The sequence below is a fragment of the Fukomys damarensis genome, unplaced genomic scaffold (genome assembly GCF_012274545.1).
Source record: "Fukomys damarensis isolate Sample0158 unplaced genomic scaffold, DMR_v1.0_HiC HiC_scaffold_30, whole genome shotgun sequence".
Taxonomy (NCBI): domain Eukaryota; kingdom Metazoa; phylum Chordata; class Mammalia; order Rodentia; family Bathyergidae; genus Fukomys; species Fukomys damarensis.
In genome coordinates, this window is record NW_022900942.1 from 67,618,985 (window position 1) to 67,636,920 (window position 17,936).

The following is a 17,936-nucleotide window of genomic DNA, read 5'->3' on the forward strand; positions in this document are numbered from 1 at the left end:
CTACATGTGGGCTACGAGGGCTTGTCCAGCTCAGGAAGCAACTGGACAACATGGCTGAAAATTCCCACTGATTACCCTGGAACCCATCTTCAAACTGAGCTGTGCTTCGGGGGCTGGGACACACCCAGGAGAATGTCTGCCTACAACGTGGACATGATGCTCAGGGGCCCGAGGGCTGCAGCCCTGTGCACAGCGACTTCAAATCATGTCCTGGGGAGGAAGCGGATGTTTTGAGCAGAGGTGGAATTTGAATTTGGGCACTCTTCCTGGTGCGGTGTCTGCCCCTTGCTAACTCCTGGCCACTCACCTGCCCCAGCCCAGATGCAGTGGGACACGCACCTCTTTCGGACCTGTTGGAGGAGAAGCTGGAGCCTGGGGAGTCTGGGCAGCTGCTGCTTGAGCGCTTCCTGCACAAGGCCATGGGAGGCTCAGGGAAGGCCACATGCACCGACTCCACCGAGGCGGCCAGACTGATGGACTTGAGCGAGTCCGCAGAGCCCCTCCTGCCGCGGCCAGGGGACAGCTCAGTGTCTGAGTCGTCCTTGTCGGTGCCGCTGTCCACAGCCTCATCCTCGTCCCACAAGCCATGGCACTGGCGGGAGGAAAGGACCCTGAGACCTCAGTTCTGGAGGGCCACTGGCTCTGCATGCCCACCTGTGGCACCGTCCCTCCAGACCGGGAAGCATGGGCAGAGGGGCTCCTCAGCGAGGGCTACACGCAAGGCCCAGGAGGGGCCATGTCCGGGCCCAGGGTGGCCACAGAGCTGAGCGGGACAGAGCAGCTAGGTGGCACCGGGAGGGGCCCGGCAGTCCCTGTGAGTGCTCTTTCCAGACCGGAGGGCATGCACCAGGGCTGTCAGCAGCTCGGGGACAAAGCTCCGAGGGTTCCCCTTGGGAGGTGATGCCATGGTGAGACAAAGTCTGCCAGACCTTCTACAGATCATGGGTTTTGCTGCCAGGAAGCGGAGCAGAGGGACGGTAAGGTGGGGAGGTGCACAGACTGGGCAGTGTCCCAGGTGACTCAGAATGGTCAGTTCACCAGACACAAAGTCACAGCTGTGCGTGCGTGTGTGCGTGACTAATGCCATGGCCCATGCTCAGGTGCTCAGAAAGAACTGGGGACTGGTGAAGACACCATTGGTAAGATGAAATATTTTAGAGGCACAATGTTAGGACAAGACGGAGGCAGTGAGGCTGTGCGAGTAGGCACAGCATTCAGAAAGATCCGTTGCACGGTCACCCGGACTGGGCCATGGCGGTTGGCTGGAGGGTGCAGCAGGCTTGGCTTACAGTTCCCACGTGTGCTCAGGAATGGAGCGGCTGGACCAGTGTCGGCCACCCCGGGAAAGTGTGCTGGGCACAGCCCCGGCCAGCGTCCCCACCAGGAGCTCGGGGCTTCTTGCTGCTGGGAGAGAGGCCACGTGCCCCGGCGCCAGCGGCAGCGCTCCGACATCCTCAGCCTAGACCAGGGCCCTGAGGTGCCACACAGCCTCACAGAAGTGTCCTCAAGGTGCACAGGAGGCCTGGAGCCCACCCGTTGTTGCCGCTCCCCACACCGAGATGCGGGCAGTGCTGCGGGCCGCCCCGCAGGGTGAGCGGCTCCTGAAGACGCCAGCCCATACCTTCAGGATGGAGCGGTGGAAGAAGAGCGCCAGCAGCTGGATGAGGTCGTAGAGCACGTAGCCCTCCTTCTTCTCCACCCCGATGATGTTTGGCGGGTGGTAGGGCTTGTCCTTGTAGATCTCCACGTTCCTGTTCCAGGGGAAGAACCCGAACTGGAAGAAATACTTCACCACAATCGCCACCTGGCGGGGACGGCAGAAATTGGAGTCATTTCTTTCTCCTTTCAGGAACACGCGACAGGAGAAAGGGAGATTACCAGTTCAGGAAGAGCCACTGCGCAGCTCTGACGGCGGGAACACATGCTGCCGTGTGGAAGGACAGTCCCGGGCCCCGGGACTGCGGACGAGGGAGCTGGGGCGATGCCTTAGGGTCCTGAGTGCCCCGCAGACACGCAGGGCCAGAGGGCTCTGCTCTGCCTTCGCCACTGTCCTTTCCTGTTGGGTTTGGGACTGATTTCATTGGACGTTTACACAATTGTTCCGCTACTGACCAGCAGAGTTGAGGCATGCCTGTGTCCACCTGTGTCAGCCTGGCTCTGACCCTGGCTTTGACCTGGGGGTGGCACACGTTTGGAACACACGCTTTCCACTTCCCTCCACTAGGTCTGTCACCTGTGGCTGTGACCCACCAAGGAACAGAAACAAATATTTTCCCCCTGTTTATCTTTGCATTCTCATGCCTGGCACTTCTTGGTTTGGGGCAATAGTTCAAATTCTAGAGTGAATTAGCATCGATTTAATTTCCTATTTACTTCATTCCTCGATGTTTTGGGAAACAGAGAGCCCCAACATTACAAAGAGCCATTTTGTTTTTTTCCTTTGAAGCACCAGAGATTGAACCCAGGGTCTTCACAGTGAACTATATCTCCAGCCCATTTTTTATTTATTTTTATTTTAAGGAAGGGTCATGCTAAGTTGCTAAGTCACCTAGGCTGGGCTTGAACATGGGATCCTCCTGCCTCAGCTTCCTGGTGCTGAGATAACAGGCGTGCCACCAGGTCAGGCTAACAAATAACATTTTTATTTTTAAGACAAAGCCTATATAATTCGGCCTTATTCCCTCTTCCCTTCTTGTGGCCTCCTCCTCTTCACCCAAGGTGTGGGAGGCATCTGATAGGTGCCTTGTGCTGAGAGGGTTGGGAGTGGTGTCCATTCCCCAAACTCCAAGTACACTGATGGTAGAAGGTTCAGCAAGGCCCTGACCATCATGGGTAGACCAGGCCACCCAACAGCTCTTCTCTCCTCTCTCTAGCTGAACACTGGAGCCTGTTCTCCCACCTGCTGAGTTCCTGGGCACCCACCGCCCTTCTGGGGACTGTGACCCCGACAGTGGTGGCCCGAGGCAGGGAGGAGCATCGCAGCCTGAGCATGCCAGGACTTGGGAGCCGGGCAGCAGGCTCGTGGACCTCACAGCAGGCTCTGGACCGAGGGGCAGGACAGGAATCCAGGAGTGGGGCATTGTCCTCGGTGTCCTCAGACTCTCCCTGCCCGGGGGCCTGGGCCCTAGCGTGCTGCTCAGCTGATGCTGCAGGGCTGGCAGCTGGGCTCCGGGTCCCTCTGGCCCGCCAGGGAATCCCTGAGTGGCTCTTGCCCTGCCCCAAGGAATGGCTCCCGCCCCCCCTTGCGTGGTGCAGGGAGATGGCTCAGTGCTGGTGACCGCCGGCTCACCCACCTCAGTGTAGACGATGGCCATCATCCAGAAGCGCCGGCTGGGCCTGGGCACGGAAAGCATGGCCCACAGGAAGATGAGGATGGGCAGCAGCAGCGTGATCATGGAGGCGGACACCATGTGGTTGAGGATGATCACGAAGTAGCACACCATCTCGGAGCGGGCCACCAGCGTGTTGTACATGGCGTAGAACAGCAGCAGGAAGCGCGGCTGGGCCACGTAGAACCTCTCAGACTCCTCCAGCTCGTCGTCCTGGAACATCCTGCCACACGGGGGGCCCAGTGAGACGCTGACTGTCCCGTCCCACGTCCCTCCCTCGGGGCCCCTGCTTCCCAGGCCCTGAGTTTCTTTTGCGGGTCCCTCATACAGGCAGAGGAGCCCGTGTCCGAAAGGACAGGGTGTATTTTGCATTTGGGATGTTTCAGAGTTTGGAATATTTCCATGCATAATAAGGTATCTTGAGTTTGGAAACCAAGTCTAGACACAAAAATCATTGTGTCACATATACTTTATCCACGTGGCCCTGGAGTGACTTCATCCAACGGTAAGTAAAACGCAGTTTCCTGGCCTGCAGTCACCCACTTCTGGCCGCAGTCAGATTTGGGCTCGCTTTGATCTGGGATTTTGGGGTTAGGGTCACGGCTATAGGAGGCACGGTTTCGGAGGGGTCAGCTCGGCCCTCCCACAGCCTTGCTGCCCCACAACTAGGTCACACGGGCACCCAAGTGTGACGATGGCCTGGGCTGTGTGACTCTGCAGTACACACGTCCCAGTGTGGCGCGCGCAGTGCGAGTGTGAGCAGGGCCGGGCTCTTACTTGTTGAGCAGCAGCTCACTGGCCGTCAGCTCGTGGGTCAAGGGTGGCAGCAGGCTGGACTCCAGCTTCTCAGTACGGCTGTCGTCCGGGCTGACCACCATGTGGTTCTTGGCCTCGGCACCGTCCTGCGAGCCGAAGGACAAGTGCTCGAAGCTGACGGCCTTGCTGTAGGAGGGCGGCACCTCCATGTCCCCATCATCGGTGGAGAGCTGTGGCAGCACGTCATCCTCCTCCTCCTCCTCCTCCTCCATCTGGGCACCCACTGCCTCCTCCTCTGCCTCAGCCTCCACTTCTTCGATGGTCTCCGTGGTCCCCTGGCGGGAGTACAGCATGGTGCACTGCGTGGGCTCGCTGTGGGCACAGAGGAAGGGCACGGGCCCCGGCTCAGCGTCTGCATGGCCCAGACTCTCCAGGTCAGAAGACACCACCCAGGACTCCCACGCATGGCCTTGCAGGCTCGGGGGACAGAAAACACCTTGAGTGGCTGCATCAAGTTTGCTCTGAGCCTTCAGGATTTTCATTCCTGAGCTGCAGGAACGGCAGCCAGTGGCCCTGAGGGCAATGTCACCGATGACCCACAGAGCAGGGAGCAGGCCTTTCTATGCGGAGAGGCTCAGAGCCATGCCAGGACTCGGGGCATAGCCCAGCGAACACGGCCTTAGGGAGAGCATGTGGAGGGAGCCTCACCGAGTTACTCTGCTCTCAACTCCACCTCCCAGGGCTCAACGCTGGCTGAACTGAACAAGCACATGCGTAGTCACCCTCTGTGACTTTTCCTCCTGTTTCCCCACACTCTGCCTTTTTCTTGTTGGTGTGCACCACATTTGACTGAACTTCCTGCACTGCTGGGCAGGCAGCCCTTTCTCTCTGAGCCCTGTGCCTTTCACAGGGCACCACCACTCCCCTCCTAGAGCCACCTCCTTGGGCTGCTGACTGCACCCTCGGGCTCCTGTTGCGGCACCTCCTGTCAGCTTCAGCCTCTTCTTCTACCCTTCCCATCACAACCCTGTGCTTTCTGTCTACATCTTTCCTCCCCTTACTTGTCCCTTGTTCTAATTTTCCCCGCCAGGCACAAGCAGGAGAGGTTGGAAATGGGAATCGAGCAGTGGCGCCCTGGAACTCATGGCCTACAGGAGGAGCAGCAATCAGTACCAGGGACCCGAAGCAGGGTGGTTGTGGGACACTTTGCTAGGCCCCGAATATGCAGTTAGCGGAAAGGCCTGTGAGTGAGGAGGCTCTGGGAATGCTGGGATTCTCAAATCCACAGATCTCCAGTTCTTGCCGCAGCCTGCAGTGCAGACAGTCAGTGAGTGGTGGGTGAAGGAGCCTCCCCAGAACCGGCGGGGGTCCTGCGCCCAGAAGACCCGGGGTTTGCCAAAGCTGGGAGGGGGCCTGCTCCAGGCGGAACCCCAGGGTTTGGCCCTAAGTGTGCAGGAAGCCAGGCTGAAACTTACCTCAGGGAAAAGGGCTCCTGGGAAGCCACGGAACTGAGCCTTTCCCGGAGACCTCCGGACCTTTGGCGCTAACTCCGCCCAGGTGCAGCTTCCAGGATGACTGGAAACTGGAGCTCTGGGCCTGCGCTGCTGTGTGCAAGCATGTGCCTCACGTGCCCTGTCCATGGGCACCGTGACACCTGGCACAGGAGGGAAGTGGCCCCTCTGATGGCCTCTGCCTGGGGCTGGGTCAGTGCAACAGCTGAGCCCTGCCCACTGCTCTTGGGCGACTCCAGTTTGGGGTCAAATGTAAACCACTGCAATTCTGAGTGAATAGTGTTTTATGGTAGGATTTAATGTATAGACTTAATCCCAGAGTAATTTTCTTTTTATAAACAAAACAAGTGATAGTCTACAAAGGTGATACAGTCTACTATATAATACTAATTCTTTTCAAAAGCCATGGTAAAATATATGCTGACTTTTATGTGAGTCATGTACATGAACTGTGCACTATAAAGAGTTATTGTTTATCAAATAGTAATGTAAGGCAGATTTTCACTTTTTAGCCCTGTATGTATTTTTTGGTAAAATCCTGAAGAAACTTTTTTCCCTGCAAGGGCTGCCTTTCAAACCTCTAAATCAAATGCAGCAAGCACACTTACATCTTTGAAAATGGAAAGTGTGAAATACTTAAAGGACCAAGTTTACCAAAAGGATTTTTAAGAAGTTTCTAACAGACAAAAACGAAGGAGCAGTCAGGTCTCAGAGAGCTGTCCCGGGGACACTGCGTCTCCAAAAGGCCAACAGTGATGCTGCGGTTACTCATGCAAATTCTAAAGTAAAGATGAAAAACAAACGACACACATCACAGAACCGACATCGGCAGTGACGTCGGGAGGAGGCGGTGACGAGGTACAGACCGAAGCATGCACGAGGTAAGCACCTTGACGCTAAGCTGCCACTGTCAGCGGATGAGGAGGACATGTCCATGCTGAGCATTTTACGGAGTCGAGGCCTCGAGCGCTCGCTCGTTTTGGGCACAGGGTCTGGTCCATCTAAGTCATCAAGGGTGGACTGCCTTGAAAACAGCGTGGTGGCTTCAGTGTAGCAGCTAGCAGCGCAAACAGTCACAGAGACACAGAGTTAACACAGTGGTACAAAGTCACAGGGTCACAGGTTGACACACGGCCATGCAGCAACCACACTCGACGCCACCAACACCACCAACAGCCCAGCCCTACGGCTGCTCGGGGACAGTGAAACATGGGAAGCCTGGGGCTTAAACAGCGCTTTGGCTGCAAGAAAGCAGCACACGGCCCTCTCTGAATGGGACAGGGACACAGACCAACAACAAGGCCCACGTGTTCTCTTGAGAAGCACGAGGTGTATAACTTTGCAATGGAGATTTTTATAATTGAAGAAATACGCTTTCTTTAGAATACTGCAATACTGAGTCCCTCAAGAGCATTTAAAGACCCAATTGTATAAGCAGAAATCGCTGCTCATGGAATTTGCATAATGTTTTGTTTTTTTGTTTTTTTTTTTTACCACTGTCTTGAAAATGCCAGAGGAGAAGCTCAGGAATGAACCAACCAACTGACCTTCCACCCTCATTCTGAGTGACACTCAGCTAAGGCAAACCAGAGGCCTTGCGTGTAGGAGAGATGCTGGTTCGATATGCAGCTGGATATCAACCAACATCAAAAAACAAAACAAAATGCCACGAAGAAAATAAATAAGAGAATTCTAGCAATGCCAGGGTTTTTTTTTTTTTTTTTTTTTTTTTTTGTCTGTTAATGTTTCATTTTGCCTAATGTTTTCTCCAGATCGTGGACTAGGTCTTGGTGGGTGCCGCTGGGGAGGGAATCCACAGGCTCTCTCATCTCCCTGTACCAATGGGGAAGGGCAGGGCTGGGCACACAGGGCCCCACAAGGCACGGGGATCTCTTAGGTGGCAGCTTTCAAATGGTGACCACCCTGTCAGGTCTGGGTAAGATTCAAAATGAACCTGCAGAATTTCAGTTGCTCTGGCAACTTCAGGAACGGGGGTTGCTGCCTGACTTCCTAAGTCAACCACTAAAAATCAAGTTTGCCAGTTTACATCGGTACCGGAAGGAAAGTGGGACTCTCATCCTGGGAAATGCTGGTGCACTTGTCGGCTCCTGACCCACCCTCATTACTGCCTGCGGACAGTACCGCAGGGGCTAGAAGGGAGCGGCCACTGTCAGCTGTTCCGGCACCGCCCACTTCCCGCAGACCAGTGAGGCGCAGTGCAGCCAGGAGAGCAGAGAGGCTGGGAATGTACTCGGCCATCCCGCAAGACGCAGCTCCCCGAACTCAGCCAGGTATTCCCCTTATTTAGGTTAAAAATCAAAGTAAAAATTCATGACAAGCTAATCTTCATAGCTCTGGTTTTCTAGTAAATTTATTTATTGATTGGCCATTTTATAACTTGAGGAATATCTTGACAACCAATGAATTTAAATATCTCCTAACTCAATTCTGGATTGGGGGTGTTCTTTTACATTTATCATCTAGGGTCAGGTTTTATTATAATCAGGCTTTCTTTTTCTTTTCCTCCTAAATTTTGATTTGTGGTGTTTAGGTAATTCTCAATTGGACATATAAGTTGTCATGCAGTTAACAAGCACCACCATAGGAATCGTGTGCTGATTTTATGGACAATTTGAGTGTACTTTCTAATATTCTTTTCTATTCCTGCAGTTCAGTCTCATTTAGAAGCAGTTGTTCTCAAGCCAGTCTCCTGATGATGAGGAGATCTAGGAAATCTTTTAAATCTTATGGAAATTTCTGTATTTATGTGCATTTTACCCCTTTGGGAGTTAGTGCACAACTGCATGAAACTCCAAATGAAGTTTATTACCAATCACTGCTAACGTTGTAACAAATGAAGAGGTCCTCCTATTGCATTTATTCCCCTTTTCATTTGCCAAATTCTGGGATCCAACAAAAAGAATCTCTTTACTCTGATACAAGACAAGAAGGGAAGTTTATAATGCATTATAAATTACATGATGGGCTGGCATACTTTTTGGAAGAAAAGACGCAAAGCTGTGATAATGGAGACCGCAGGTGTATGGAATCATCTTCCTCACACTGCAGGAGGGTGCTGTTCCCAATGAAAATGAACCTAACGTTCAGCAGAATTCACCAGAGCTGTCTAGAACTTTGCAGTTTAGATTTAAAAAAACATAGTTTGAGTCAGACTAAATCCACATTCCACACACATGGAGCAGCCCTGGCCAGAGCAGGGGGCAGCTGGACATTGGTGAAAGTGAAACAAAAAATGAAGAGCGGATGAACGGATGCGCGCAGGGACGCTGGCTGGCCGGGCCTTGGTCGGGAAATGCGTCTCAAGAAGGCCGGCGTTTCTCGTACCCTGCCACGCCCGCTTCTGGAAAAGTGGTTGGTCACGAGTAGGTTGTATGCATTCTTGCTGGTACTCTGGGAGCTGGGGATGACACCCAGGAGCCCACGAGCAGTTCCGCAGTGGCCAGATTTGGAAAATTCCCCTGCCCTTTGCTCTCCCTGGACTTGGGAAGCCGTCTGGACAGCACGCGTGTGCCCGGTGCGGAGACACAGCTGTCCTCACCCTGCCACACACACCTGTGCGCTGCGCACACCCACTCAGCGTCTCCTCGGGTTATATCATCACTGTCGTTCTGCCCAGGGCTTCACGAAGGCCCAGCTGTGCCACTGAGCGGCACCTGCCACCCCACGTGAAGGAAGAGCTGTGGCGGGATCGCGGTCCTCACCCTCAGGCCGAGAGGGGCAGTGGGCTGTACGTACTGGCACCGAACCAAAGGGAGAGCGGTTTCATTTAAACCCCGGTGTAGGAATAGAGCTAGACTTATTATAACAACAACAAACTTAGTCAGATTGGCAGCTTTCAAATAAGATAGTCATTAAGTTCACAGAAAATAAAAATCAGCCACAGATTAGCAATGACAGCCCCCACGAAGCCTGCCAGGAGACAGAATGTTAAGCAGCAGATTGCTTTCTGGAGGGCAAAGGAAGGTGCTGCAAGCACCCATCCACCGAGTGCCAGGAATTAGAAACTTGTTAAACAGAAAAGCACTGAGGAAATCAATGGTTTGACCTTGAAACTGAAAGGTTCCTGTCCTAAGTGTTTCCTCTCCTCACAAAAATACACAGTGCCTGAAGTATCTGTGGGTGACTTTGGAATCTATAAATAAGCTGCGATGATACCCCAATTAAATGAAAAATATAACTCCTGAAAGTTCTAAAAAATCAATACTTATTTTGGGAAGACGAGAAGGAACATACCTGTGCAGTTCCATGTGCACAAAAGTTACAAATCCATATATGCATGAATACACGTTTTTAAAAACAAAACTAATTTAACATGCACAATATTTTAAAATCTAAGTATTTATCTATATACACCTTGAATATCTTTCCACACCAAGAAATACAGATGTGCCTCAGCAGACAATTACTGAGAGCAAAAGACCAGGCTAAGTCAGAAATGATCAGTAGAATGACTCAGTAAGTTAAAAACAGCACTTTCGTCCCACTTTTCAGGTCGCTTCAGGGACTGGACGGACACACAGCAGCATTTGGGGAGCACTGCCAAGGGCCGCTTGAAGGCAAGGACCCTGAGCAGCTAGGTCTGCGAGTGGAAAGGACCTCAGGGTATAGCCGGCATTAGGAAGGCTATGGCCTGGTCTGAGTGTCTGTACCAGCAGAGCCCTGGGTCTGGCATCAGAGGTACCCTTAGCATGGTCAAAGGAAAAAGCAAAGCACAGATGTCCCCGGGATATGGTTCTGGGCAGAACAGGTTGCCACAGCCCAGCGGACTGTCCTGGGCAGTGCAGCTTCCTTCCTGAGGCCAAGACTTCACTTCGTACCCCTAAGCCAGTGCATGGCAACAGCCATGCTGCAAGAAGCCCTGGGGTTTCTCTGGGACGGGGATTCTGGGGCTGGCAGCGGCAGGGGCCGAGACACCAACACACCACACCTCTGAGTTCTTGAGCTTGGGTCCCAGCCAAGTCACGAACCTGTGGGGCATGGGGCTGCTAGGGATTCCTATCCCTGTGACCTTCCAATGTGTCTTAACCCCTCGGTACCCAAGCTTCACGGCTGGAAAGTAGGTGTGACCATCACCCTCTCCTGGGAAGATCTCAGGGACAGAGGAGGCAGCCTGTGTGCTGCGCTGTGTGCCAGCCCTGGCTTGGCCACTACCAGCAGGGTCCCTGTACATCCTGCTGTGAAGGGAAGGGAGCTGGCGGAATCAGCTCTGAAGTGTGTACTCTAGAATTCTGAAAGCAGCGATTCAGGACAGGAAAGACACAACAGAGGTGGGAGTCCCTGGTAAAGGGACGCTCTGTGGAGCAGCCTCTGGGGAAGGCAAGCGATGGGGGAAAGGGAGGGGCCTTGCTGTTTGCTCCCAGCCGGGAATCTGTCCCGTGCCTGGGGAGCAGGCAGGTTCCTAGCGCTCACCAGTGACTTCTGCTTTCACCTAGGCGGGGACTGCGAGCAGCTGATTAACGTTCACCCTTCCATTCACTTCTCATTGACGGCGTCCACCTCATTCACCTTGGCCAAGAGTGACCCTGTGCAGAGAGAGGAAGTACCTGGAGATGCTGTCATGGGAATCCAAGCTGTCCATCCTGTGGGCCGGTGGGGTCCCTGGCCCGGCTCCGGGCCGCTCCTCGATGGTGTCCAGGCCCGACTCCCGGGAGAGGTTCATGATGTGGTTCTGGTAGTACATGTGGATGCTCTCACGCGTCGGGACGTTGCCCTGCAGAGAAGGGGATGTGCCGCAGTCGTATGGAGCCCTGCCCGGCCCCCAGGGCCCTGCCCGCCACAGCGACACCGGTACCAGGCTGGCCAGGCTGGGGCCCGAAGTCTGCCCATGCATGGCCACGAATGTCACCCAGGTCACCAGGCAGCTGACAAGAAACTCATTCTCAATGCAGGTAATTTCACTAAATCGCAGTAAGCGTTCTAGAAACAGACTGTCAGATGCAATCTCTGTGTGACCAGTGTGCATTTGCTGCTCTACATATAGCTTCCCTTTTCCTGGAGCCCTTCACAGGGCACGAATAAGCTGCACATCTGTAAGCCAGGGGTAGAAGGAGGGACAGCGAATAAAGTGGCCATCTCACTAGGCCCTTGTGTGTGCGCACGCGCATGTGTGTGCACATGTGTGTAAATGTGTGTGGCTAGTGTTTGATTACCTCATTCTGAGGCTGGAGTAGACTTACTATCCAGAAAAAGCGAAGGGCTTATGCAACAACTGCCTGCAAAAGAAAGGGTTCTGCATCAGAGTTTTAGATGCAGGTTGGGCACGGTCAGTCTGAAGGTGCAAACTGCTCTGGAGTTAGACACTCCCTGCGCCTCCAGGACGCAGTGGTGGAGAAGTCTACATCTAACCTTTCTGTGGGTGCAGGCAGAGTGTGGACACACTAAGGCTACAGTAGGCAATCAGCTTGGCTGTGTGCATGAAGTGTGTGTGGAGGAGAAATAAACTTCATGTTTAGACTCAGGCATCTCCCCTAGGGCATCTGTGTGTCTGACTATCTAACCCTTACCTCCAATTAGAGACCTGAAACATTTCTGGACCCAGGCATTCTGGATGAGGTATATAAGACCTATCTATGATCTCCGAAATTCCTTCCATTGCAGTACTGAGGACAGAACCCAGGATCTCTCCACAGAGCCAAAGTTCCCCCTGTATTTTGAGACAGGGTCTTGCTGAATTGCTAAAATGCCCAGCTTGGGCTTGAACTGGAGACCCTCCTGCCTCCACCGCCTGGAGTGTGGGATTACCAGCATGCACACCATTTCCAGCTGACTGTCTTTCGAGTGTGTGAGAAAGCAAGAAGAATTGGGCTGCGGTGCTACCTTCTTGATTTCTCGGGTCAGCATGCACCGCTCGATCCGCAGCACCGTGGAGATGTCAATGTGCTCCCTGGAGATGGAGTTGAGCCACGTGGTGAAGCTGTCCACGGTGGCCAGGAACAGCACCCAGGTGAACTTCACGATGTTGAATATCCGCTTGATGATGTTGTCTAGGAGGAAGGGACACAGCACGTGTCAGAGGACACTGCCCGATGTGGCTCCTGGCCTGGGCAAGGCTTTCCCCAAGCCGGGGCTGCATCTGCCCTGCATCCCTGAGGCGAAGAGGGACGGAGCCTCAGCATGGCCTGGCGGGGGCTGTGGGACAGGAAGCTACCATGGTGGTGGAGGAAACAAAACAGAATCAGAGTCAGCTTTGTGAAGTCTGACGAGGGGTCAAAGGTGGCATCTCCAGGTCCCCAGAACCTGACAAACACCAGGCACCCCTGGCCATGCCTCGGTGACCTGCCCAGCCTCTGTGAGGTCAGCGTGTGTGGAAAGCTGCTACACCGGTCACTCTGAGGACAACGCGGGGACATCAGTGTGAGCGCCACACAGACTAGGTTCGCAGAGTCGCTGGCCCTCCCTCCGCTGGAATCTGAGGACCATACGACTGGTGGCGCGGAGGTAAACCGACTGCATTCCCAGTGACAGCCGTGCCTGCTACTGCCACAAGGACAGAAACAGTTACCAGCCAGCTGCCAAGTCCCATCATTTATCATTTTCTTCTCTTCTTAGGTAGGAACTGTGGGAGAATACTCTGCTCATCCATTCATTCAGACTTCGGCTCCTTGCTACCTTTGCGTCTTCAGCAGACACCTGAAAGCTGCTTTTAAAGGGTTCAGCACACAGAGTAAGTCTGGATGGCTGCCACCTGACTGCTTCCATCGGCCTATCAGACTGACCCCCACCCTGGCCAGAAGCAGCCTGAGACCCCTTCTACTGTGCCTGGCTGTGACTGGGGGTCCTGGATGGCTGTCACACAGCACCTCAAGCCAGGTCCCCATCTGGTGCACAGCACGGGCCCCTGACTGTCGAGAAAGGCCTGAGAGCAGGTCCCACAGCTGTGACCTCAGCTGAGGAATATTATATGGCTGTAAAAACTGAGCTCCTGTCATTACAAGAAGAGTGAATGTAGAGGGCGCTGTGCTAAATGAAGTAAGCCTGAGTGCTCTCACTTGGGTGTGGACGCTGGACTGCTGAACCCTTGAAAGCAGAGCGTGGGGCAGGCTCCAGGGCCGGGAGGCAGGCGGGCGGGAAGCTGGGCCAGGGGTCCGAGTGTGTGGCCTGCAGTGTGTCTTGTGCCTGGAGGTCTGCGTACAGCACAGGGACCAGAGTTGTTGCTCCTGTGCTGTGTACTGCAAATGTGACACAGAAGACTGTTGGTGCTCTCAGCACACGCGTGCACACGAATACACACACGCGTTCACTCACACAGACAGACAAAGGCTGAGTGGGTTTCCTGGACAGTGGCCTTTGCCCCCAGACAACAGGGAGAGCCTGGACAGAAGAGGGCAGCTCCACGCTGACTGTCCCGCCTCCCCTGTGGGGCCACAGGGCCTCCGACATGCACAGCCCCTGGGCTGTGTGCTGACCCGTCTCTGGGGGGCTCCCCTCCACCCCGCTGAGGAGTGCAGCAAGCAAAGTCCACTTTGGAACGGAAATGGTGTTTTGCCTGTGCTGGGGGCTGGCAGAGCTTCCTCAGGCCCAGCCTGCTCTCGTAGGAGGAGAAGCAGGTGGGTGCCTAGCTGTGAGGTCAGACTCTGTGCAGGTCCCCAGGGTGAGGACGGGCCTGGGAGGGGCCGGGTCACAGGTGGCAGCCTGGAGTGAGAAGGAAGGGGAGCAGGAAGCCGGGAAAACAGGGCGGCGGGAGCCCCAAAGACCAGGCTCCACTCTACAGGCCTCCGGCACGCCGGAATTTCCTTGCACTCCCTGTCCCTCTTTACAGTTATGGTGAACAAACGCATGTCACCCACACTGGTCGGGCACAGCCTCTAGCTGCTTGGTGTAGACGAGGAAGGGCGATTTGCGTGTGGGCTCGGGTCACACCCTGCACACACGGAGGCAGCCCCGCATTTTGATGACTTCTTTCTCTAATTCATTCACAGTTATGTGTCACTTAGAAAGACAAAATTTAAAAGATTTTCACAAGGAAGAAAAAAGAAAAATTAATCACCAGTATTGTTTGTGCCTTTGCCCTGATAGCTTGTGAAACATTATGTCCCTAAGCTGCCCTTCCTCGGTTCCGTCCACATAACTTTTAGACAAACGGGAAGCCCACGTCTCACTAGATGTGTACTGCCAGTTACATTTTAGGAGTCGCTTTGCAATTTGAGGGGAGGCAGGATTTCGAGGGATGTGGAGTATTTAACCCCAGCCGAGAAACAGTGCTGGGCTCATGATTTTCCGGCCAGCCTTCAACTCTGCACTGTCTGGGCTCAGGTCATGTTCAGACCCCCACACCACGGTGTCTACTATGTTACCTGGTCCATCGGATTTCTTTTTGACTGGCTCCTCCTCTCGGTCTTCCCAGTCCACAGGACCTGCAAGGGGTTTGATAAAGATGAGTTACATAACTTGTAGGGCAGTGAAATGCCAACACTACTCTTCCGTGCGGAAAGGAATTTATAATCCAGTCTGGGACACTCTGCCTATTGCAAGAATTCCTGGGGAGAAGTTGTAATAATTCAGCACTCATTTCTGTGCACTCCAGAATAAAGGTATGTCTATCAAGTAGGTAACTACAACCCTGTGCCAGATCCAGCTGGCTGGCTGTTGTTGGAAGGCCTAAGTCCTGCAAGGCTTTCATCTGTTTAATAGTTGAAAAAATATAAAGAGTAGTCTTTTGTGCATGGAAAAATTATATTAAGGTCAAATTTTAATGGAACACAGCCAACCCCATTTCCTTATGGGTTGTTGGGGCCACTTTTAATCTACAATGGGCTTATAATACTCCTTGTGTCCCTTAAAAAAGTCCACTTCCTGAGACATGCTATGAAATTTTAATTTTGAATATATTGGGATGGTGTTACAAATTTTAGTTTGCCATATCTTAAGATGACATCAGAGGATGTCATCATTGGATTCCGTACCCCTCATTTAAAGTTAAAATGGAAAGATCTAGTAAATAAAAATACAGATGGCCTGTCGAACTTCAAGGTCAGACAAAAAAGGAATCTGCTTAGTGTGGATACGTTCATTGTAGCAGACATCCCTGCCCAGTACTAGCAGGCTATGCTATGAGTGGTATGTGCTTCTTGCTTTCCCTGATTCAACTATACTGTTTTATATCAGGAGTCAGGCCAAAGCTCTATGTGACTCAAATAGGCCTGTCAGATGGTGGACTGGATGAGTACAGCCCCTCCCTGAATGGCTGCCGTGGAAACCTAGGCCCTGGTCTGTGAAGTGGCAGTGCTCTGCTGAGTTACATGCAACTGAGACCCCAGTAAAATCCTCTCCCCTGAATTATGGCTTCTCACTGACCCAATGGGTTGCTTGCTAATTGCAACTGGTCCCAGCACCAGTTTGTTCTATCCAAGCAAGATAAGCAGTGCCAACTCCCTATCACCTCTGCCTGGCACCATCATGCCAGGTGTTCAGCAGTATTTCACTAGATGCCTTCAAAGTATACCTGGATCCCTATTCCTTCCCACTATTGCACTCAACAAATACTAGATGTGATTGGGGAGCTTTGTCTTTACTGCCATCAGCAGCACTGACCAGGACTCAAGACCCAGCTGCTTTACTCTAAGTCTTGTTTCCTGACTATTCTTTAATTCACCTTGTGCTGTAGTGGCTCACAGGAGGCCAGGACCCATGACAGAGATTCTGGCAAAGTCCCCTTCCCTTATAGTTCATACATTATGTTCAGGTTGCACTTAAGCTAAGCATTACCTGGTTTTTATTTAGAAAACTCAAATTTACTGGGCTTCCTGTGCTTTATCTGATAACCAATGATGAACACCATTCAGAATCTGACTGTAGGTCATCTTTGCAAAATTAGTTCTGAGTAAATGTCAGTGTCCTATCTTCCCTTCTACCACCATTTCACATGGTGTCTTTAACAGTTAAGCTGACCTACTGTTTAGTGTTTCTGCACACAGCTTTGCTTTCTTCTGGAATGTCAATCTATGCAGAAACTACCATTTTTGAGGATGCATCCTCTGACACTCTTAAATACAAGAAACTCTTTCTCCTTCTGGTCTTATAGTATGGATTTTTCCCCTACACTTGTCTTCTGAGCTGGTAAGGACATCGGGCTCTGGAGCCAAGTCACCTGCCAGGAAGTGGAGACGAGCTATTCCTTGACCGGCTCTGGGAGCACAGGCAGTCTCTTCTTTCTTTGGGATGAGGGTCCCACATTTGCTTGGGAGTGAGGGTGTGGGGGTGCTGTCGGAAGGACTTTGTGCATTACTGTGCCCAAAGCACTGACTAGAGTTCCAGCCGCCCAAGGACAGACTGTGAGGCCTGGAAGAGAGCTGGAAGAAGTGACACCTTCCACTGAGATGCCACCGAGTGACATTTACTAAAGGGAGGTGTGTACAGCCATTTCAGTGCTAACATCACCACTGCGACTTGCAGGTAACTGGTGGGGCACCTCGTGATACTGAGCCTTCCTCAAGGTGACTCATGACACACTCCTGGGACCCAGCAAAGATTCTGAGAGGACAAGTATCTAAGAACAAATGCAATTTTAAATAAGGGGCATCTGCCTTCCTAAGCATTACAGCTAATTGCACGGCTCCCGGGCTCAGGAGTACAAGGCGCTGGCCCAGAACCTGAGAGTGGAGAGAGGATCAGAACAGAGACCAGATCGGACCCCAGGCGGAGGAGCTCACCCTGGTGGGAGTGGCAGTGGAGTCTGAAAACAGGAAGCATCATCTAATAGAAATTGTAGTTACCTATCCACTGAGAAGCCTAAAAATTACATTTGAATCCATATAATAAAAAATTAAGATGTTCGTACAATTAGCAGGAAATATAGGAAAACATTTGTTTAATAGTTGGGGGAGGGGCTTTGCAAGCCAGAGGATGACTATAAAACTACAGTGAGAAATACACCTTTGATATAAAAAATTTAGAAGTCCATTAAGATAACATATACCTTAAACTAAATTCAAATGTAAACAGTAGTATGCCTAACATATAAAGAACCTCAATTAAGAAGAAAAGAACAAATAACAGAGTGATATGAAGAAAAGGTAGAGGTGCTTCAATCTTAGAACTGGAAATGCAAATTACACAGAAAATGTGAAATCGAATGCTCAGTCTCATTAGCTCAGAATTCCGTAGACTTCAAATGGGAATAAAGGCCACCTGTCACTCCTCAGAGAGGCAAATGACAAAAAAAGCAGAAATAGCCTAGGAGCAGGAAAGAGCAGCCTCTTGTACCTGACATGAAATAGTGTGAATTACTAAACCTTTAGGAAAATGCATATTAAAATCAAAAGCAATCCCACCTTACAGAATCCAGTCTGTGGAAAGTGTGTGTTCTTCCTGACCCTTGCGG

General features: G+C 52.3%; 1 protein-coding gene across 4 annotated transcripts in view; it reads right to left on the reverse strand.

The window, feature by feature from the left end:
• The window catches only part of Piezo2 (piezo type mechanosensitive ion channel component 2), a 301,778-nt gene that overhangs the window by 22,895 nt on the left and 260,947 nt on the right, over positions 1-17,936 (reverse strand). For 2 of the 4 annotated variants that reach the window (XM_033757326.1, XM_033757328.1), the window contains 9 exons: positions 14,911-14,970; positions 13,606-13,785; positions 12,434-12,600; positions 11,161-11,327; positions 6,486-6,653; positions 4,107-4,457; positions 3,294-3,552; positions 1,622-1,804; positions 340-592 (listed from right to left, as the gene is read on the reverse strand). In XM_033757326.1, the coding sequence (XP_033613217.1) occupies positions 340-592; positions 1,622-1,804; positions 3,294-3,552; positions 4,107-4,457; positions 6,486-6,653; positions 11,161-11,327; positions 12,434-12,600; positions 13,606-13,785; positions 14,911-14,970 (1,788 nt within the window). The remainder of the gene's footprint in view (positions 1-339; positions 593-1,621; positions 1,805-3,293; positions 3,553-4,106; positions 4,458-6,485; positions 6,654-11,160; positions 11,328-12,433; positions 12,601-13,605; positions 13,786-14,910; positions 14,971-17,936) is intronic. The other 2 variants (XM_033757327.1, XM_010639029.3) reach the window with 2 other exon arrangements.